Genomic DNA, 25,198 nt, shown 5'->3' with positions numbered 1-25,198 from the left:
TGGGTGTGGTATGTTATACAGGGTATCCTACTGTACCCTAATTTCTCTGTAGAATGTGTGTGGTATGTTATACAGGGTATCCTACTGTACCGTAGTTTCTCTGTAGAATGTGTGTGGTATGTTATACAGGGTATCCTACTGTACCGTAGTTTCTCTGTAGAATGTGTGTGGTATGTTATACAGGGTATCCTACTGTACCGTAGTTTCTCTGTAGAATGTGTGTGGTATGTTATACAGGGTATCCAACTGTACCCTAGTTTCTCTGTAGAATGTGTGTGGTATGTTATACAGGGTATCCTATATCCTACTGTACCGTAGTTTTCCTGTAGAATGTGTGTGGTATGTTATACAGGGTATCCTACTGTACCGTAGTTTCTCTGTAGAATGTGTGTGGTATGTTATACAGGGTATCCTACTGTACCGTAGTTTCTCTGTAGAATGTGTGTAGTATGTTATACAGGGTATCCTACTGTACCATAGTTTCTCTGTAGAATGTGTGTGGTATGTTATACAGGGTATCCTACTGTACCGTAGTTTCTCTGTAGAATGTGTGTGGTATGTTATACAGGGTATCCTATATCCTACTGTACCGTAGTTTTCTGTAGAATGTGTGTGGTATGTTATACAGGGTATCCTACTGTACCGTAGTTTCTCTGTAGAATGTGTGTGGTATGTTATACAGGGTATCCTACTGTACCGTAGTTTCTCTGTAGAATGTGTGTAGTATGTTATACAGGGTATCCTACTGTACCATAGTTTCTCTGTAGAATGTGTGTGGTATGTTATACAGGGTATCCTACTGTACCGTAGTTTCTCTGTAGAATGTGTGTGGTATGTTATACAGGGTATCCTACTGTACCGTAGTTTCTCTGTAGAATGTGTGTGGTATGTTATACAGGGTATCCTACTGTACCGTAGTTTCTCTGTAGAATGTGTGTGGTATGTTATACAGGGTATCCTACTGTACCATAGTTTCTCTGTAGAATGTGTGTGGTATGTTAAATAGGGTATCCTATATCCTACTGTAGGGTATCCTATATCCTACTGTACCGTAGTTTCTCTGTAGAATGTGTTTGGTATGTTATACAGGGTATCCTACTGTACCGTAGTTTCCCTGTAGAATGTGTGTGGTATATGTTTTACAGGGTATCCTACTGTACCGTAGTTTCTCTGTAGAATGTGTGTGGTATGTTATACAGGGTAATTTAACTAACGCTAATTCTTTTATTTATACATATTTACCTCCAAATTCCATTGAATTCAGTTTTCAGCAAGCTAAGGATAAATTCCTCGTTTTATACATATTTTATGGAAGTTCTCCATTTTGGACTATGCAATCTTACAAATGTGTGTCTGTTAACAATAAATAAGTTTCAATGGGTGATAAATATATAGGCTGTGAATACTGTAACATGGATCTAATGCCGAAAACACTTAAAGACGATTACCATATATGTCTTCCTGGCGGAAGGAATTATCATGGGTTTAGAGGCTTGGGAAATAGATATAGCACGATTTGATAAATGTGTGGATGTGTTTTAGTTATACTACAGCATGCAGACATAGAATAGACTCAAGTGCTGCTGGCGACAGCGATTTTACAGCTTTCAATTAACTCGCAACTTAAATTTAACAGTAGAGGAATCAAATTAAGAAATTTTAGCTTTTGTGTTGATCTTAATGTCGCTTGCTATGATAAAAATCAATTTGCTTCTGAAGTTTCGATTGAATATTTGAACTTGATTGGAAAAAAAGATAGTTTCTTAGTTTGTTAACAGAATTGTCAAATTCATTTAGAGTATAAATATATATATACAATATCTGTATCAATGCTTAATATTAGTTTAACGGTCATTAAAATATCACTTTTTTATATGAATTTGATACAATTAAATTTTGTATTATGGTAGCTATATATATAGTAACAAGCTAGATAATTCTTCCTTTAGTGCCTATTGTAGTTAATGTTTAAGTTATAGGTAAAATATTGTTATTTTTCACATCTTTTTCTCCAAAAATACCAAATGAAATTTGTGAGGAATATTTTGTGTGAAAATGACCTTTATACTGAGAACGGAGTGAATTACAGTGCTTAGTATTCATTAAGTGCTAGCTGACAAGGAAATCATGACTTGGAATAGAAGTGACAAAGTAATGATACAATTATTGTTATAATAAGGAAACTATTGATATAGGATTGCTTTGTCCTTTTACTGCTCACAAGAAATGGCCGGGATACAGCAGGGAATCAGTTCAAACTCTAAAGGGTTAAAGAGTACGATAGTAGTGTTCCTGTCAGTCAAAACTCCGGAGGTTATCCAGTTCGATGGGAGCTCAGTTTCTCTAGTTGAACTCTCCTAGGACATGGTAATGAGGATAGAACCTGACAATGACAAGTTTTGAAGAATTGTGGATGGACTTGTATCATTAATGGTACGCCATGGTACACCATATAGATTTTAAATCTCAAGGCTTTTGGCATATTGTATTGTACGATGTTCACAACTGAAAATTCATCCAATTCCTATGAAATTCTTTTAGGGATATATCATTAATCTGTAAAAAACAAATAGAGATGCAGCATTGTGGTTTTTTTTCTATATTTACCTGTTTCTTGGTTTTGTGGTTTGAATACTCTTAATACTTTAGATTATAGATTCCTTAAAAAGCCTGAACTTGAAGCAGTTGCCTGCTCAAGGATGAATTTAATAGTGTTCTTGCACTAGAATCAATTAAACACTGCTTGCGCATACAAAAACGCATTTTGTATGTTGCATTGTCAGGATTCAAGATAGAAAAAATTATTATAGCATTTTAACTTTAAAAAATGTGAAGTGAAGTGGTAGTTGTGTTTGAGTGAGTCATGACTGCATGTTGTAAATGATAGCATGCATGGCCAGGAGATGGTGTGTGTAACTAGTGCATCCTACCAAGGCTCTCAAACATTTAAAATTTGTTTTAATTACGACCTAAACTTAATACCAGTGCATCCTACTTAAGCCTCTACCACCGAATATTTATAGGGGGAGAGAAGTTAACTTGAAATTATAGTTCTTGATAAGGAGTATTGCTATAAAGATATCCATGGTACTAAGTTTAAATTTTAACCATACACTGCTAATAGCATCTTTAAACTTAATCAAAGCAACCAGAGCTGGCTATTTCAATATATTAATAAGACGACGTCATGTAGTACTAGCTTTCCATATCTACAGTAGTTAATTCTGAAAAATTTCAAATACGTTAGCACAGACTGGTTCATTTCTCAACACTTAAATCATAACACATTTCATACAGTTTGAATCAAATTTAAAAGGAGTCAAAGTAAAAGAAAAAAGTCATTCTTTAAATATACTCCACCGCTGACAAATGGTATTTTTTCACTTTCAAAAACAGGAGCAGACGATTTAGTATCTTTCTTCAGTTACAAAAGTTACTTACTTTACACCATTACCATCATTGAAAAGTTTGAGCTTCTAATTTTAACTTCAAGTTAAAAATATGAAAAATAATTAATTACATCCCGAAAAAAATCCGTAGCACTATATCCTATATGGAATGAAGTAATGATTGCGCATGCACCAAAGGTGAAATAAATAATTCTATTGTTATTTTTTCTGTTAATTAGGCACATAATATAAACACACGACGATTAATAAGGTTTATTTCTTAGAGTGGAATCAAATACAAAACATTTATCATTCTCATTGCTGTCAAAAATTATTGCTAAATTGATCATGAAATGTATTATTGCAAGCTTGCTGTCGGAAACTACATACTAGTTCACATAAGTCCAACAAAATGACATTTAAAGCATGTAACTACACCTATTTGTTATCTACCTCAGCAATAAAAAGGACATTCTAGTCCAAAAATACTTGCCATATCTTCAGGCAACATATATGAAAGGTGTTTATGGCAAAACTGTTTCCAGCTTTGAAGTTAATTAAAAATTAATTGACTTGGGCTGTGTCTAATATGTGCCTAAGATAAACCATGGTACTTTTTAACTACCCAATCATTTCCCCATCTGCTAGTGAGTCTGTATTTAGTGGTAAAAGATACCTTGGTAGATTTCTACAGTAAAGCACAGTAAGTGGGGCGTATGTAGCTCCAGTATTAACCAAAGATTAATACCCATCCCAGCTGTCAGTTTTTGTAATGATCTATTTGTGTTGTTTTTCTCCTCCATCAAAGAACAGAGCTAATGATAGATGGCCTCCTAATAACACAAGCCATGGAGGTCTTTAAGATCTGTTACCGTTCCTAACACATCTATAAGTACGAATATCTTTCGTGACTTGAGTGCATGCCTGGAAAAGGAATACATTTATATTTTGTTCAATTTCAAGTGCCGTCTCCTCAGCAGTTTGCGTTTTTACTTCTGTTTATAATAAAGATAAATTGTTTGCACATTTATGTTTGAGAATTTGATTGACACTTAAGTGCATTTGTACTATAGCTCCCTGGTCTTAGCTCCAACCCAATCATTTCCCCATCTGCTAGTGAGTCTGTATTTAGTGGTAAAAGATACCTTGGTAGATTTCTACAGTAAAGCACAGTAAGTGGGGCGTATGTAGCTCCAGTATTAACCAAAGATTAATACCCATCCCAGCTGTAGTTTTTGTAATGATCTATTTGTGTTGTTTTTCTCCTCCATCAAAGAACAGAGCTAATGATAGATGGCCTCCTAATAACACAAGCCATGGAGGTCTTTAAGATCTGTTACCGTTCCTAACACATCTATAAGTACGAATATCTTTCGTGACTTGAGTGCATGCCTGGAAAAGGAATACATTTATATTTTGTTCAATTTCAAGTGCCGTCTCCTCAGCAGTTTGCGTTTTTACTTCTGTTTATAATAAAGATAAATTGTTTGCACATTTATGTTTGAGAATTTGATTGACACTTAAGTGCATTTGTACTATAGCTCCCTGGTCTTTGTATGCTTATAAAGACGCAACATTCTTAGCTTATTAGAACAATCCAATAAATTATTCATAGAAAATAAGCAGTTTCCTCATCGGTTATAGCTATGAGCGTTGTGTTGTCCCTCCTATGGTGGCAGATAAAGCCTTGATAAGGTAGTGTACTGATGATGTATATCCAAAACAAAAACACTGACACTTTTTCTCCCGTTACTTTTCAACCCTTTTATAATGTTGATGAAGATTTAATGTGGGTTTTTTTCTCCTGTTTAAGGGTGAGTCACACACACAGTTGAATCATGCCATCTCCCCGAACCATTAATCTCGGAAAAAATTATTTTCGTTCATTTCCATGATCTGTTGAATAGGCTTCTTGGCGCCCGATCGTCGTCGTTTTAACGATAGGAAAGAATCAGGTCATATTTGTGTGTGTATATGTCATATGCATGTCAAATACCAATTAAATAATCACGAGATCTAGTGGCGATAAGATACCTGTTTTAAAAGAAAAGTTAATGTTTTATAATTACATATATACCAGATCTCTAAAACTTAAATAAGAAAGTTCTGCATTAATGCATATTGCAATTTAGTATAACAGTATTTAGATGAAGTTTGATAGATACATTGAAAAATGTATTGTCCATAGATTTTATATCACTTAAGAGAGAATTGTTCTGTAAATAGGAGTAAGGTTTGTTTAGCTGGTATCCTAACTCCCAGTAGATATGTATACATTAGTTCTGGTAATAAAATAACAGATGATGGATATCATCAATAATTGATCTGTCAGATTCCTTCTGAAGTGGCGTAAAAAGAGCGGTGTGTATGAAATCACACGTTATGGGATCACATTGGATCACCTATATTGGTCCCTAAGGTTCCATATATACAGATATGGGGTCCCTAGATTGGCTGCCGGGGTTATAACCCTATTGCATATAAGTAGAGATTTTTTTAAGAATTTAAAGAAGTTGATTAAAATTCAACTTTAACCAAAACATGCCCTTGATGATTAGACATTTAAAGCTATCAGTTAATAATTAGCTATCTAATGAACTGGGTTCATGACAAGGACATCGTGCCATAATTTTTACTTCTTTTATCAAATATTAAACATGTTCATATATATATATTTAACATATTTATGTTGATAATTTGGCAAGACCCACAATGTTATCCCCCAAATGACACTCTATGGGCTAAAGTTACGCAGATGAATCTAGCATCTGTCTACAATTTGTAGGAATAAGGGCGTATGTCTAAGATTCCTTCGCATCTTAATTAGGCCAGTGACATCACACTCGTGTTGTGGAACGTTAATTAGGATATCTCCATTCTAGGCGATGTTCTAATCATTCTTAGTTTAAAGGTGCCATCTTATATTAATTATAACAAAGATATGAAGAAATCTTAAACTGATATCTAGGGGAATGGGCGGTGTATTCATAGATTATTATTTTTGTTCATAGTGTCATGAATGCAGTATTTTTTGTAAGTGATAGTTATGTTGATTTTGTGTACTGTGGAAATTTTACACTTTATCATGTTTTCCTGTACGTGTACAATATTTGTTGTCACCTTATGTTTGACATATAGGTTTAAGATAGTGCAACTATGTATTTTAGATTAAATTACATTGTCAAAAACAAATTATAAGCCATTTGTAAAGACATTTGTAAGTAGGTAGATTCACCAGAATAAACCAAATGAGTCATTTGATTTTTGTGTACGTTTTGTATTTGTTGTTACACCACAGATGATAGTGGTGATTTGTAAAAATTTGTTGATCTCACACTGCTATCACCTCAGATCTGGACAGTGATACAACAGATTTGATATACCTGGTGGTTGACCCAGTATGAGACAACTCCATTAGTGGTTACATCATACATGTCAGGGTCAGTTATTGTTAACAGGGAAAGTTTGTATATAATGATTAGATCACACTGTCTACCCCAGACCAGCGGGTGATCTGTATAATACAGCTACACTTTAACTAAGCCACACTTGTCATCATAATGACTATCTATCTTAGTAGTTTATCTCGATCTTCTACACACAAAGGTTTACAGGTTGTGCAATCTCTTGACCTATAATTATAAGGAAATGGTTCTGTTCCCAATTGATCAAACACTTGTATGTATATAACTCTGTGAGTCCATGCTGAGTTTTACTGACACGAAGTCTGATAATTGGCCCATCAGTATATGTCTCATATAAACCTGTATCTGAAAATTACATTTGGTAATAATCTAATTAAGCTTGTCTGGTATAAGCCCATGTTTGGTAATAAGCCCATATTTGGTAATAAGCCCATGTCTGGTAATAAGCTTATGTATGACAATAAGCCCATTTTTGGTAATAAGCCTATGTCTGGTAATAAGCTCATGTCTGACTATAAGCCCATGTCTGGTAATTAATAAGCTCATGTCTGGTAATTAACTCATATCTGGCAATAAGCCTATATGTCTGGTAATAAGTCCATGTCTGGTATAAGCCCTTGCAAGGTAATATATACCCATGTATGTCTGGTAATAAGCCCAGTAATAAGCCCATGTCTGATAATAAGCCTATGTCTAGTAATAAGACCATGTCTAGTAATAACCCTATGACTGGTTAATAAGCCTTTCCTCGATCTCGCTATTTGAAAGCTAGAACATGTTCATTGCATGTTTTAAACATTGTTAAAATACTGGGTTGAATCTGGATTTTTCTTGACCATATAATGTAGTGATGGAGATATGCTTCTTCTAGATACCTTACAAGCTTCCAGAATCCCAATGAGCATTACTTACTATGCAATTTCTGGCATATATAACATCTACTGTTTAAAGAAGTCATAAGATGTGACACATATGTTAAGGAGTCGATATGAATTTCCCCTTGTGATACTTAGCCTCTATCCTACCTGATAATTAGCCCACCCAAGTCTGCCATTGTTTATACCAGTTTATATGTACCATACCTCCTAGGTAGAAATCAACCCTTGTATATTTGCCCTTTAAATAATAACCTCTGATGCCTAATGTTTTCTTTGTTAAGCAATAAGTTGATTATAGAGGAGGCACTGATTACTCAAGTCTTATTTGAGAAAACATGCATGTTCTATGCCTGTATTCATTCTATTTATAAGGTCAATTTGAAGAGATGTGGTAGATGTTGTGATTATATTAGGTGATAATTAATCATGATCATTGAAAATATAAATAGAGAATACATGTACATGGTTAGTATCTTACAATACAAGGTTTATTTTGGTGCGAGACTTAGGAAAGGCAAGATGAGGAGGCTTTGCCGAGTCATCTCGGCTTTCCATGTCAAGCACCAAAATAAAAATTGTATTTTAAGATACTAACTGTGTATTCTATTTATCCTGCAACCATTACATTCAAAACAAAAGCTAAATTGCTAGTTATTTACTTAGTTTTGCTGGAAGCAAGACGCTTCTTTGATGTGGAGGAAAAGATTCATTCACTAAACCGAATGGGAGTGTACTCCTTTTTACTACCATGGGAAATATATATAAGCGCATTCATAAACAGTACCAATAATTCTATTCAGTATGTAATATTACTAAACAATATAAAAATACTCAAAAACACCAAAGATTTACTTTACAATACATACCTTTGCTATGAGCCATGAAAAAGACGCCACAGCCAGACAAGATTTTCGATATCGTAAAAATGATGTCATTCAGGTGAATGTAACGTCACATTTTAGCAAGATTTAATAATGTTTCATTCACCGGAAAGTTTAAAGTTCTGGGTCAAGTTGGAAAAAGTTCCTTCAGATATATAACAAATTCACACGATCAGATTGAGGGATAAAGCATTATTTGGTATTAATGGAGCGCAAGTTTATTCGGCAGTAGATATATATATATAGTTATCCGTCAGTATGTGGGGAAGGTTATGAGCCTTTGGTTTTCCTGAATTATGTGTTTCAATGCATGATGAACATGGAGAATAAATCCAGAAATATAAAAGTATAAAACTTGCTGATGGGAATGAAAATATGTATGTATATATTTATAGAAAGAGCAATGTGGTATTATGAGTTTATTTTTAAGCTTTCCGCTTAAAATACCCACATATTTCACATGAATGTTTTTGTCTTTGCAGACATGTGAAGCTATACAAGTGTTGTGTGGATGGCTGGGTAATTAGCCTCCTCCCTAATTATACCCAGGTTATAGCTCATACCGAAGATAAAGAGAATTCCAGCAGCTCTTTAAAACACTTCTTTACGCCCAAACCGTCTGAAGGCTATAACGATGTGGTAGTTCTTTGAACAGAGTAAAAACCTGCAAGTGTACATGTACATACTACATATTGGTGGTTGTTGTGTAATATAACTGTTCCATGGTAACTTGAACCTATCAGCCTTTCATAGTTTCTTTTTGTTTAATGAATTGTCTAGGATATACTATTGATGGTATCAACTATGACTATGAATGAAAGATAGAGGCATTAGACACACACATGAAAAACAGTTTTATTCACATCTTCGTTTTACTCTCTATTCTTTAAGCTAGAGCAATTATGCAGTAATTGAGTTTCTTAATATAATGTACTCATGTAATATATAGCCAAAAATTCTTATTTCTCAGGATGTTATATGTGGGTCCGTATTTCATTTTGTGAACAATTGGGAAACAGCAAGTCTGAAAAGCAGCCATGTTGGATTTTGATAGTTGAAGTTCATTAATTATTACTGTTACTCACATTGATATTTAAAATGTTTTCTGCCTGTGTTTATGAAATATCTCAAAGGAACATTTCCTGTTGTCCAATAAAAAGTTAGTTATAAGTAGGGCAGGTAATGAGTAGATTAAATTCTTGCTTTTGCTTATGCAACATATATATAGATTGTTTTAGGATGGACACAAAGATCCATTGAAGATCTTGTATGTAAATCTGTTAGGAGACAAAACGTCATGCACCCTAACGAAGTGAATTCCTGAGCCAGAGGATGATATTTTTGGTGTCTTATCCTTGCCAACACAGCCTTAATTATTATTAGTCTATTTGTCACATTAAGAATATCTCCTTTTAGATTATAGATTATCACCCTTATAGTTATAGATGATCTCCCCTTACATTATAGATGATTTCCCTTATAGTTATAGATGATCTCCCCTTAGATTATAGATGATCTCCCTTAAAGTTATTGATTATCTCCCCTTAGATTATAGATGATCTCCCTTTAAGATATAGGTTATCTCCCTGAGATTATAGATGATCTTCCTTAAAGTTATTGATTATTTTCCCTCAGATTATAGATGATATCCCCTCAGATTATAGATGACATCCCCATAGTTACAGATTAACTCCCCTTAATTTATAGATTATCACCCTTATAGTTATAGATCATCTCCCCTTAGTTATAGATGATCTTCCTTATAGTTATAGATGATCTCCCCTTAGATTATAGATCATCTCCCCTCAGATTATAGATTATCTCCCTTATAGTTATATATGATCTCCCCTTATAGTTATATATGATCTCCCCTTAGTTATAGATTATCTCCCCTTAGTTATAGATGATCTCCCCTCAGATTATAGATGATCTCCTTTATAGTTATTATAGTTATAGATGATCTCCCCTCAGATTATAGATAATGTCCCCTCAGATTATAGATAATGTCCCCTCAGATTATAGGTGATCTCCCTTATAGTTATAGATGATCTCCCCTCAGACTATAGATAATCTCCCCTCAGATTATAGATAATGTCCCCTCAGATTATAGGTGATCTCCCTTATAGTTATAGATGATATCCCCTCAGATTATAGATAATGTCCCCTCAGATTATAGATCTTCCTTATAGTTATTATAGTTATAGATGATATTCCCTCAGATTATAGATAATGTCCCCTCAGATTATAGATGATCTCCCTTATAGTTATTATAGTTATAGGTGATCTCCCCTCAGATTATAGATATTGTCCCCTCAGATTATAGATTATCTCCCCTTAGATTATAGATGATCTCCCCTCAGATTATAGATGATCTCCTTTATAGTTATTATAGTTATAGATGATATCCCCTCAGATTATAGATAATGTCCCCTCAGATTATAGATGATCTCCCTTATAGTTATAGATGATATCTCCTCAGATTATAGATAATGTCCCCTCAGATTATAGATGATCTCCCTTATAGTTATAGATGATATCCCCTCAGATTATAGATGATCTCCCCTCAGATTCTAGATGATCTCCTTTATAGTTATTATAGTTATAGATGATATCCCCTTAGATTATAGATGATCTCTCCTTATATAGTTATAGATGATCTTCCTTATAGTTGTAGATTATCTCCCCTTAGATTATAGATGATCTCCCCTTAGATTATAGATGATCTCCTTTATAGTTATTATAGTTATAGATGATCTCCCCTTAGAATATAGATGATATCCCCTCAGATTATAGATGATCTCCCCTCAGATTATAGATGATCTCCCCTTAGATTATAGATGATATCCCCTCAGATTATAGATGATATCCCCTCAGATTATAGATGATCTCATTTATAGTTATTATAGTTATAGATGATCTCCCCTTAGATTATAGATAATGTCCCCTCAGATTATAGATAATCTCCCCTTAGATTATAGATGATCTCCCCTCAGATTATAGATGATCTCCCCTCAGATTATAGATGATCTCCCCTCAGATTATAGATGATCTCCCCTTAGATTATAGATGATATCCCCTCAGATTATAGATGATCTCCTCTTAGAATATAGATAATGTCCCCTCTGATTATAGATGATCTCCTTTATAATTATTATATGTTATAGATGATCTCCCCTCAGATTATAGATGATCTCCCCTCAGATTATAGATATCTCCCCTCAGATTATAGATGATCTCCCCTCAGATTATAGATAATCTCCCCTCAGATTATAGATGATCTCCCCTCAGATTATAGATGATCTCCCCTTAGATTATAGATAATATCCCCTCAGATTATAGATGATCTCCTCTTAGAATATAGATAATGTCCCCTCTGATTATAGATGATCTCCTCTTAGAATATAGATAATGTCCCCTCAGATTATAGATGATCTCCCCTTAGATTTATAGATGATATCCCCTCAGATTATAGATGATCTCCTCTTAGAATATAGATAATGTCCCCTCTGATAATAGATGATCTCCTAGAATCTAGATATAGTCCCCTCTGATTATAGATGATCTCCTCTTAGAATATAGATAATGTCCCCTCTGATTATAGATGATCTCCTATATAGTTATTATAGTTATAGGTGATCTCCTCTTAGAATATAGATAATGTCCCCTCAGATTATAGACGATCTCCCTTATAGATTATAGACGATCTCCCTTATAGTTATAGATTATCTCCCTTTAGTTATAGAACTATCTCCCCTTAGTTATAGATGATCTCCTCTTAGATTATAGTAATGTCCCCTCAGATTATAGATGATCAAAAGTCATGAGACAGTGAGACTCCGTATGTAATACTGAGGAGGTTATTGGGAGGGACAGACAGATTGAGGTGATCAGTTAAAAGGTGTACATGCAATATTTATTCAATTCAGATCCAAAAGCAAATTAATGGCCAGCTTTAAAACATCAGCGACAGTTGTTGACAGAACGTAAAGTACTACATGTATTTCAGAATGTATTTTAAGTATGGGTTCGTGCAGAGCAATGTTCTCAAAAATAGAAGAAGAAGAAAAAGACTTTCTAATATCGTTCATGTGTTCATGATCACATGACCTTGGAAAATGTTCTAGAAGCAATCAAATTTTCTAAAACATCAGCAGGAACTATGGTAACATTAAGGTTGGTTTTGAGATTATGTCCTAGCCTTTAACACAGTATTGGCAATGACATGTTTTAAATTATTCATCGTTCTACATACAGATGATGGTAATGACAAGTTCTTCGGAGAAACCCTCCGGCGGTTGTACAGCAATTTTACTTCTGACACCGTATTCAAACTTCCTTGGCATTAAGTTCTTTTAAAGCGGTACGTTCCTATGAATTATACATTGCCACACCTTGTTCATGATGATCAGAGCATTGAGAAATTGCTATCATTGAAAATCCTTGGGATATGAAATTATTTGGTTGTCATATTGTTTTTTAGCTCACCTTACAATGTTGTTAGTGACAGTTGTGAGATTTATCACTACACAGTTATATTGAACAGTAAATGGCTAAAATAGAAATATAATTCATATTAAACTTTTACAAATATTAACCATGTATACAAATTATATTTTGTTTAATCACAATACTGATTAACTATACAAAATATATATTCACATGTATATCACATCCAATGAAGCATGACCATTACCTTCAGTGAAGTGTATACTCCACAGTAAAAACAATCCCCATTAAGTTAGACATAAGAAATGTGGATCAGGGGTCACAACACAATACATATATACTATTTGTCAAACTGGTTGGAATCAATTTACTAAGCATTTTGTCTGTTTCTTAAAAACAATACTTACATTGAGATGATTTTTATTTGAAATAATTCCAACATGCAACTTTGTTATATAGTCAATACGGCAGTCACAAGTTTATATTTGCTCTCTTGTCCACTATTTTGTTTACTACTAAGTGTAAAGCTTACATTGTTCAAGGGAGATAACTACACCTTTTCAGTTACCGTGATACAAACTGAGGATTTGTATACTGTATCATGTACTGTGATTACAAATACATTGATGCAACGTTATAACCTCTATAAGACATGGTCTTGTACTATTTATAATATGACCTTTTTTTTTATTTTCAGAACTTCTGGGTTCTAAGAAAGGTGGCATTAACTTCCAAGACAGTGATGGGTAAGTTGTTACCATGGAAATTAGGTCATATGATCCAATAGTAGTAAAAATGGAGATCAGGTTATGTAGTCCATATAAAAGTTGTTACCATAGAGATGATCATGTGATCCACGTAAGAATGGATATGGTTTATGATCATTCTTCGTAATCAGAATTTTTTTATAACAAGGATGTTTTTGTATTCCTAACTCAATTAAATAGCTATTTAAAGTATTAATTTACAACAATTTTTTTTTATTCCTTAAATTGCAAGACAAAATATTTTCACTTCTTCCTGTAATTATATTCCTAAGGTACTTGTAGGCAGTGTATGTGTTGTATGTGGCTCTTTGGACACATAACTGGTGTTAAATTTTCTATGCTGACTTCAGCAATATGGATTTGACTCCTCAAGCTATATGCTGTCATCCTAAAAGTACTTTCCACCATATTACTGTGTTCACCAGACAATACCTTACTAGTGTACATGTAAAGAGTTTTCTATGAGAGTGGAAACAATGTATTATCTATATTTATGACATTTTGTTCACTGAAGACTCCAAGATCAGTATGAAATCTTTTAATGTTGCTGAACTATTAACCATGCAGTGTAGATAAATTTGTTCACCCTCACAGTTATGTTTGTCTATGGAAATTTTGAAAGCAGAGTTTTTTTTAGGTCATCTGACCCAAAGGGTCAGGATGACCTATAGTCATCATGCACCGTCCGTGTCGTCCGCCGTGCGCCGTGCGCCGTGCGTAAACTTTTCATTCAAACAACTTCTTCTCAATAACCGTAAGGCCCAAAGTACTCATATTTGGCCTGTAGCATACTTGGATGAAGGGCTATAAAAGTTGTGAAAATAAATGACCTTGACCTACTTTCAAGGTCACAGGGGTCAAATAGACTAAAATCTTTGAACGACTTCTTCTAACTAACCAAAAGGTCCAGGATACTCATATTTGGCCTGTAGCATGCTGGGATGAAGGGCTATAAAAGTTGTGAAAATTAATGACCTTGACGTACTGTCAAGGTCACCTGGGGTCAAATAGGCTAAAATCTTTGAACGACTTCTTCTAACTAACCGAAAAGTCCAGGGTACTCATATTTGGCCTGTAGCATGCTGGGATGAAAGGCTACCAAAGTTGTGAAAATAAATGACCTTGATCTACTTTCAAGGTCACAGGGGTCAAATAGGCTAAAATCTTTGAACGACTTCTTCTAACTAACCGAAAGGTTCAGGGTACTCATATTTGGCCTGTAGCATGCTGGGATGAAGGGCTACCAAAGTTGTGAAAATAAATGACCTTGATCTACTTTCAAGGTCACAGGGGTCAAATAGGCTAAAATCTTTGAACGACTTCTTCTAACTAACCAAAAGGTCCAGGGTACTCATATTTGGCCTGTAGCATGCTGGGATGAAGGGCTACAAAAGTTGTGAAACTTAATGACCTTGACTTATTGTCAAGGTCACCGGGGGTCAAAACGGCTAAAATCTTTGAAAGACTTCTTCTAACTAACCGAAATATCCAGGGTACTCATATTTGGCCTGTAGCATGCTGGGATGAAGGACTACCTAAGTTGTGAAAATAAATGACCTTGACCTACTTTTAAGGTCACAGGGGTCAAATAGGCTAAAATCTTTGAACGACTTCTTCTAACTAACCAAAAGGTCCAGGGTACTCATATTTGGCCTGTAGCATGATGGGATGAAGGGCTACAAAAGTTGTGAAAATTAATGACCTTGACGTACTGTCAAGGTCACCGGAGGTCAAATAGGCTAAAATCTTTGAACGACTTCTTCTAACTAACCGAAAGGTCCAGGGTACTCATATTTGGCCTGTAGCATGCTGGGATGAATGGCTACCATAGTTGTGAAAATGAATTACCTTGGCCTACTTTCAAGGTCATAGGAGTCAAATAGACTAAAATCTTTGAATGACTTTTTCTAACTAAATGAAAGGTTCAGGGTACTCATATTTGGCCTGTAGCATGATGGGATGAAGGGCTACCAAAGTTGTGAAAATTAATGACCTTAACGTTCTTTCAAGGTTACAGGGGTCAAATAGGCTAAATTCTTTGAACGATTTTTGTTAACTAACCCAAAATCCAGGGTACTCATATTTTGCTGGTGGCAAGCTGGGATGCAGGGTTACCATAGTTATAAAAATGAATGACTTTGACCTTCTTTCAAGTTCACGGGTCATTTAAGCTAAAATCTTTTAACTACACCTTTTAATTAGCCGAAAGGTCCAGGGTATTCATATTTAGTCAGTAGCATGCTGAGATAAAGGGCTATCAAAGTTGTGGAAATGAATGACCTTGACCTACTTTCAAGGTCACGAGAGTCAAATATTCCAAAATCTTGAATTTTGAACTTCTTCTGAAGTTCTACCAGTGTGATTAAGCTGAAACCTGCATGAAATGATCCTGACATGGTCCCGACCAAGTGTTGTTATATTTTATGTCAATCCAAAATCCAAGATGGCTGCCACAGATGATCCAAGATGGCTGCCACAGATGCCATCTTGAAAACACATTTTGAACTTCTTCTCAAGTTCTACCAGTGCAATTTAACTGAAACTTGAAACATGAAATGCGGCTGATATGATCTTGTCAAAGTGTTGTTATATCTCTGGTTGATCCCAGATTGAAGATGGCTACCATGACACCATATCTAATTGTTTTCCTATAAAGCTATTGCCAAGATAGTCAGATGACCGTTAAGGCCCTTGGGCCTCTTGTTACAAAATACCTGGCTACTGTTAAAATTCAGTTTCAGTTTGGCTTGAATTACGTGCCATTAGCTAGTAATGTCATACATGTGTTTCAAAGTTCCAAATTAAGATTTGAAAATGGCTTTTGGTTTGTTCGGTAGAACATTTTAACAATTTTCATGTAATTGCAAGAGAAGAATCATTTAACTTGAGGAAATGACAATTGTTGGTGGATTATTCATTGGAGTCGGCTTCGTACACGTTCCTATTTACACTACCAACACATAAACGTTCCAGGAAGGGTTTCTATAGAAGAAAGAGGTCAAGGCAATGCAGTAACACCTCATGACCATGTTCCTAGCTCCAATTCTACATCTATCCTGAAACTATCTAACTCCAGATTTGATTACGTGGCAAGCTGGCGTATAAAAGGCCTGCACTTGCTAGTAAGAACCATTCCCAATAGAGCAATCATTGTCAATGGATTGGATTCGCATACGTCCTATTCCATTTTAACCGGGATCACCAGAGGGCTAACGCATGAAGGTGTGGGTAGCGGCCAGGAGGGGGGAGCTGGAGATGGAAAAGGGGATTACGGAATCAATACCGTTCAGGTCACATGACCTAGCAATATGCATGAAACAGAAGATTCATTGCTTTAGAATTGTTAGGGAGAATGGAAGATATGTGGGCTTGAAAAGTTTTCAATTTAATCCTGAAACTTGGTTTCCTATATAAATTGAAGATCAATGTTTATGTATTTTATCCTTTATAGCTGAAAATACACTGCAATAGATAATTTGTTATGAACTGTAGTTGTAATAATTGTCAACTGAATTATTTTCAAGAATTTCAAAATACTTGTATATGGAGACACCATTGTATCAAGCTTATTTGATTACTGGACCTTATAACCATCATAATGGATTAACCTTTCACATCTGAATGTTCAACCCATGTTGTCTAAGATGACACTTCCCCTTGCTATAATGAGTTTGTACAGCTCACATATTCCATGGTTTGTCTGTAAAGATTTGTGTTCACTCATTATGGCATAAATCCAGTTACTTAACTTGTCATTAACAGTTAAGAGTAAAATTAAATGCGACTTTCCTATCATCAATAGAATTAAATTGAGAAAATGAGGATAGACATTTGAAAAAAGAAATCAATTCCATAGCTTTTGGAAAATTACAGTGTTTTAGCAGTAAATGCTTCAGAAAATTTTGCATCATGTGAAATTAGAGACAAGAAGTTTGAAAAAATCCCAGACTGAATGGAATTGCTTTCTATTGTTTCAGAAGCAGATAGTATATCACATTGTCAGCTGTGTGTTACCATCCAACACACCCTATACATACAGAGAGCAATTGAAGTGTTTTGTTTCAAGGTCAATCTTATAGGTACAGCTTCTTTAGATAACTTGCCATTTCAAGTTGAAGGTCAACAGTTTTTCATTTGGAAGCTATCGGGAATTCGAATCAGAAGCTGACTCCAATTGCAATAGGCAATTGCTTGCTGAACTTATATCTGCAAGTGATATACAGTCTATATCTTAGTTTACCAACTGTTCTTTCTAGATATTTATGTCATATATGCATTGCAACAGTGTGTCTGTAAACATCTGCTTTAAACTTCACAGATCAACAGCAAATTCAAACTTTGATTGACAGGACCCTTATCTTGCCAAATAATTCTATTAATTGAAAGAACTACTAAAACATAATTTTGATAAGAAAAGCATTTACATATATATATATACAGATTCCTTACTAAAATATGGAATTACAATGACAGATTTTGATATAAATGTCTTAATGAAAAACATGTACCTAATAAAAGAAAATCTTTCTCTGAAGTGAGAGATGCCAAAATTTTGTATTTCCAGCTATTTTCCCAAGTTGTCTCCCTTTTATACCCTGTACCCGGGCCTTTAAAATGGGAGAGCATACACATTTCTGTGTTGATTAATAATTCAACATTTAAACTATTGGCATTGAATTATTCATAAGGAAAAAAAGATAATTTGTTATAAATAATAAGTGAATGATTAAATGAGTTGAATCTATCTTGTTGGGGAGTATTCAGGGTGAGTTTCTATTAAATATTTGTAACTTTTGATGGGCCATTGGGAATTCCTTTATAAGTCATTTATGTAGGGAATATCATACATAATTTTGTAATAGAAGAATTGACCACTTCCTCATCCAGACCCCAGAGGCCGGGTTTAAACATCTCCCCTATTATTACAAGAGTGATTTCTATACAGATTAGGGTACTCCTTGTTGTGGTATAGGTGTGGCACCTAGCCCCTTAACCTGACAAAATACACAGGTACTAGCTACAGTAATAATCTACCCCTCTCACTGAATAGCTGGAATGTTAAGGCTCAAGATTTGTGGAAAGGTCAAGAGCAACATAAGCAGATCAATGGCTTATAGTATCACAGTTCCTAACCTAGCGTAGCTGGGTCTGAAAGCTATAGTGTAGGACGGTTCCCTGTCGGACATGCTTTAGGATTTTAAGGCTTGGCCTGTCACAGAAAGTTGTGACCTGCATTGTACATGTGTGAAGCAAAACAGTGTTTAGAGATTTCTTAGGTTACAGGGCACAATTAAAACACATAGATTAAAATAAAAATGGTTAACCTGGGTACTCTGAGTTTAATCATATACAAATCATAATATTAATGTTATCAAAACATAGAACAATAGAAAACTTTTAAGTAGGTCTTGAGTCATATATCGGAATTTTAAAAACCAAGGAACAAAAATATGTGTGACAAATAATTTCTATTTGATGACTTAATTTGTGGAGGTCGACAGACTTAATGTACAAAAAGTCATTGATTCAAAACGTGAAGATTTACCTAGGATAACAAGCTCAAAGTACTGAACCATAGTGAAATATTTAAATGTTGAAAACAATATATATATACTTCCATTCCAGGTAGAAGACAATATCTTGATCACAATCCTGTCTATACAACTGAAGATGGTTATCACTTTATGTAGACGTCTGCTTGGTGGTCATCGTTACCTGAAGGTGTTTAACACATACCTATAGCTATAGTGATATAAAATCATCAGAATTATCATTGAATCAAAGACGTTGGTGATGCAATATTTAAAAGGCTTCCAGAAGATACACATGTCCGAATATATGGGTGTTTACATTATGGATCACGTAATAAGATTTGCTTAATTATACCTCCCTCATTCCTCCCCCGCATCAAGTATTGGGGGAGGGTAACACTGGATTCAGGTTGTCTGTCTATATCTGTAGACACAATGAATGACCAAGTATATAGCTACTCCTAAACTACTGGTGGGATTTCAATTAATCTTTGTAAAAGTAAACATTAGAGTGGGTGTAGATTTGCATAATCTATTTCAATATACCTCCCCTTTTGTTAGAGTTATGCCCATTTGTTACAAAATTATTAAATGGCTAGTTACTCCTGCACTACTGGAGTGATTTCAATGAGACTTTGAAACAATAAGTTTTATACATGCACAGTGTAGATATATATACCTCCACCTGTTATAAGTTGCCCTCCTGGATGACAGCTCTACTTTATTTGAATTCTGTGTTGCTTTTCTACAAACATTGTATAAGGGAAACAGTCAATACCTTCATACCTTTTGCTTGTGGTTTAAGCAACAAATATTTTGTTAAATTGGTGAATGAAAATAGGAGAGGACAATGAGTATACAGTTTATGTACATGTATTTATTTTTCCAATCAGTCCGGCCATATTGACACTTGAAGATGCTGATGCAATTTTGTAAAGCTGTACTTGCATCATAGTTTTATACATATATTTACATACAATAACATGAGAGAACCACAGGTGTCTGTAATCTATGCAACAAGCTGTTACTGTTGTCACACCTTGTATATTAATATATAATACGTACCGCCAATCCTACGTGCATAAAGACTGTCATTATACATGGAAAAATGTCAGCTCTATACATATATTATTGAAAAATATGGTAAAACTAGTAATAGTAGTATTTATTATTAATAATTATAATATTGCATAATTAAAATGTTTGTCTGAATAAATATACGGTAATGATTATAATCTTCTGTTAAATAGCTTAAAGCCATATGAGAATGATAACTTTTAGATTTTAATCAAAAATTGCTTTTACGTAATAATAATGTAAAAATTTGACTCAACCATTATATGTTCTGTTTTCAAGAAGTCAACCAACATCATCTTAATTAAATTGGTGCTGTGACCAAGATTATTGCATTATTTGTCATGTAATCTTTAAATGTAGATTAAAACTACACAATTTTTGATGGTTTTTTAAGTCATAAGATATTTGGCATACTAATTTTCTATGAAAATGGACAACCTACCTTAGTTTCATTGGTGGGTTTTTAAGATTTCATAATATGCAATGTATTGTTAAATCTGACTTTATGAAATGTGGAATTTACTGTATACACAAAAGAATATTGGATAGGCACATTTTATGGCAGAAAGATGCATATAGAGGATAAACAACTGATCACTAAAATATGAATATAGAATTAAACATATGGGATATCTATCATATCATGCAACACGTTCTCCAACTATTGACTCTTATTTATGATGATCTTCTAAACTTAATAATTGTTAGTTAATTTTCAAATTCTGAAAATACTCTCAATTTTGAAAACTTGTGTCTTTTTAACCAATTTCAGTTTGATAAACATGATTAACAATTCTAACAGTCACTTATTAGGGAACCTCTATCAATCTTCGAGTTTTGTCTGATATTATAGCAGAAATATCTTCTTAAGTATCATACAGGGCTATTAACATCAGCAGCCTGAATCAATATTTCAAATGGAAAAAAAAATATCAATTTTCCCTGTTATAATGACTCTAGGGGAGAATGAATCTAATGTTCCCTATGCAGTCTCAGGCTAAATGTTTTCGTAGGAATTTGCTGCTACAGGTCAATCAGCTACCTGTGGGATGAAAACTAATGTTGACATGATGGAGATGACATAGATGTCGATAATCAAATCCTTTGCTTTCTGAGCACTGTCAGATCTGTTGGGGATACAGCCTGTAAATTATTAGTGCAGCGGCATTGAAGTGAAATCTGCTTGCACTTGTGTCACACCTTCAATCACTGCGAGCTGGGGTGATTACTTAGGGCATCTGTGTACACAAAAAATAATTCCTCTCTCTTAATCGGAACCAAAAGTACATTTTATAGAAGCAAATATGCAGTTATTTAACACAAGCAAGTAACTATTTAGATTATGATGACAGCTAGTTATGATTGTGTACATAGGCAACATACCCAAGGGCAACACCAAATTTAGATTTTAAGAGTTCAGTGTAAATCTTAGTACAGTTTGGATGGAAGAGGGCATTAAGGCCATCTACTATATTATAAAGGAATATCCACTTTGTCATCATTCCTTTCGCACTAGTGAAATATAAATATCATTTTAAAGAAATATTGGTGGTATTCTCCCAGTCTCATCTAAACAGATACATAGAACAAAGGAAAGCATAGAACAGAGGAAAGCATATAGATCAAAGGAAAGCATAGAACAGAGGAAAGCATAGAACAAAGGAAAGCATAGAACAATGAAAAGCATCATGTAGCTAAAAAGTTGTATGTGGTTAAAATGAAAACAGACAACATGATTGGTTGTTCAAGCACTTTGGGACTTTAGTTCAGAGCTGACTGACAATAAGGCCAGTTAAAGGCCAAACAGCTGAAGAACAGTATATTTCTGCTCCTGAAGGACAAGCCAGTGGCTTTAATGAAGGGAAATAAAAAAAAAATTGCATGGTAGAATGGAGAATAGGAAGGCCACATTTCTTTTTTTGTCCAAATGATGACTTGTTCAAATCAGAATCTTTTTTGATGAAGGAGGAGTGAGTTAAATGTAGAATGGCTGCAGCATCATTATCTGTGGTACCACAGGGGATGTGCTTCCTGATAACGCTGTTTGCCAAGGTTGAGTCATTCACTCCCTGTCTGCACCTGTAAGTGTTTATATAGAATACCCTGATTCAATAGTTGTGTCTGTTTGCAAACATCTGTTCCTGTTTAGACCTGTAGAATGGTTGGGTTTTTACATTCCGTGCGGTTCTACATGCATCACATCTGTCTGTATAGTAGATAGGGCAACAGACAGATAAGTGTGTTTTTCTCTCAGGATTATGGCTCAAGATCTTGATGACTTACAGTGTTCCGTGATCAAACCTGAAATACAACACTTTAGTTTTTGTGTACACTCTATGTACCTATATTTACATAACCAAATATTACTGTAGAGCATCTTCCTTTAAATGCTTTAAGTTGCTGTGAATGGAATGACCAACTGGATAAAGTACAATTTTTTTTTATTGAAATAATAAAGGAGAAGATATGATAGGACCAGTATTTGGCCTTAATTTTGCAGGCCGAAAAATATTAAGTCTGATCCACATCAATTTCACATCAATAAATACTCTCATACTTGCCATTTATCAGAACATAACTTTTTATAACCATGTACAAGATGTGCTGCACCTATGACGTCATCAAATTGATGATTTTCTTCTTCTCGCCAAATTTTGCTAGAAATTCATCATCTTTAGGTTAGAAAAGGCTTGAAATGGATTTGGCCGCCACCTTGGAGCAATTTTATATTTTGCATGGATATGGGTAAATACACGATACACAATGTGTGAAAATCTCTTTCTGCTCCACGAAGGCGGCCACATTCATTTTTAGAGAAAACCACTCAAAAAGTATGATTTTTCAAGGATTTTTGTGAAAAATGGCGGGAAACTGCATTTTGACGACGTCATAGTGAATATAATTGGCACGTGCGGGATATATTTGGGATGTCATGTGTTAGCAAATGTATTCAACTGTTATATGGCAAAATATGTTGTTCTTTACTGGAGAATTAATTTTGGGGCCATAATCGAGTCCTAACGTACCTTCTCCTTTATTCATCTTAAGATAAAATTTTGAAGTATTGCTGCATGATTAGATATAGAATTCAATCTTTTCAGTATTGAAATTTAAAAAGAAAATTCAATTTTTGCGTATCATCTGGATGTAATTAAAGAAACATGGATATATCCTCTCTTGATCACAATTCTGCAGCAACGTAACCAACGGATAAGGGATTAAAATTATTAAAAGCAAGTTTTACTGAATTACAGCTAGACCACCAATTTCAATGAAATATGACCATATATCCATGACAACAGAATATTCCTCCTCTCCTATGCATATTTATTCATGATTTTATCAACTCTTGCTGTGATATTTCCTCATATTGCAGCCAACAAATGTTTTTAGCTCAATTTACAGAAATTATATAGCAATAAACACATAATAATATCATAATGCCTTAAATGTATGGCCAAGCTCAATGATATCATAATGCCTTAAATGTATGGCCAAGCTCAATGATATCATAATGCCTTAAATGTATGGCCAAGCTCAATGATATCATAATGCCTTAAATGTATGGCAAAGCTCAATGATATCATATATTATGCCTTCAATAAATGCTCAATGATATCATAATGCCTTATATGTATGGCCAAGCTCAATGATATCATAATGCCTTAAATGTATGGCAAAGCTCAATGATATCATAATGCCTTAAATGTATGGCCAAGCTCAATGATATCATAATGCCTTATATGTATGGCCAAGCTCAATGATATCATAATGCCTTAAATGTATGTAATGGCCTTAAGTAGGCTCAATGATATCATAATGCCTTATATGTATGGCAAGCTCAAGATATCATAATGCCTTATGTATGGCAAAGCTCAATGATATCATAATGCCTTAAATGTATGGCAAAGCTCAATGATATCATAAATGCCTTAAATGTATGGCAAAGCTCAATGATATCATATATTATGCCTTAAATGTATGGCAAAGCTCAATGATATCATATATTATGCCTTAAATGTATGGCAAAGCTCAATGATATCATATATATGTATGCCTTAAATGTATGGCAAGCTCAATGATATCTATATTATGCCTTAAATGTATGGCCAAGCTCAATGATATCATAATGCTTAAGTGCCTAAATGCTATATGGCCAAAGTATGCCAGCTCAATGATATCATATCATTATGCCTTAAATGTATGGCCAAGCTCAATGATATCATAATGCCTTAAATGTATGGCCAAGCTCAATGATATCATAATGCCTTAAATGTATGGCCAAGCTCAATGATATCATAATGCCTTAAATGTATGGCCAAGCTCAATGATATCATAATGCCTTAAATGTATGGCCAAGCTCAATGATATCATAATGCCTTAAATGTATGGCCAAGCTCAATGATATCATTATGCCTTATATGTATGGCCAAGCTCAATGATATCATTATGCCTTAAATGTATGGCCAAGCTCAATGATATCATAATGCCTTAAATGTATGGCCAAGCTCAATGATATCATAATGCCTTAAATGTATGGCCAAGCTCAATGATATCATAATGCCTTAAATGTATGGCCAAGCTCAATGATATCATATATTATGCCTTAAATGTATGGCCAAGCTCAATGATATCATAATGCCTTATATGTATGGCCAAGCTCAATGATATCATATATTATGCCTTAAATGTATGGCAAAGCTCAATGATATCATAATGCCTTATATGTATGGCCAAGCTCAATGATATCATAATGCCTTAAATGTATGGCCAAGCTCAATGATATCATAATGCCTTATATGTA

The 25,198-nt window shown here is 34.4% G+C and overlaps 1 protein-coding gene across 1 annotated transcript in view; it reads left to right on the top strand.

Moving 5' to 3' along the window:
* Positions 1-25,198, top strand: part of LOC138324259 (caskin-2-like) — a 172,454-nt gene that overhangs the window by 17,022 nt on the left and 130,234 nt on the right. The window contains exon 2 of the mRNA XM_069269338.1: positions 13,717-13,765. Within this exon, the coding sequence (XP_069125439.1) occupies positions 13,717-13,765 (49 nt within the window). The remainder of the gene's footprint in view (positions 1-13,716; positions 13,766-25,198) is intronic.

This window comes from Argopecten irradians, chromosome 5 (assembly GCF_041381155.1).
Source record: "Argopecten irradians isolate NY chromosome 5, Ai_NY, whole genome shotgun sequence".
Lineage (NCBI taxonomy): Eukaryota > Metazoa > Mollusca > Bivalvia > Pectinida > Pectinidae > Argopecten > Argopecten irradians.
Note: the sequence above shows the minus strand (reverse complement) of the source record. Positions and strands in the feature narration are given on the sequence as shown.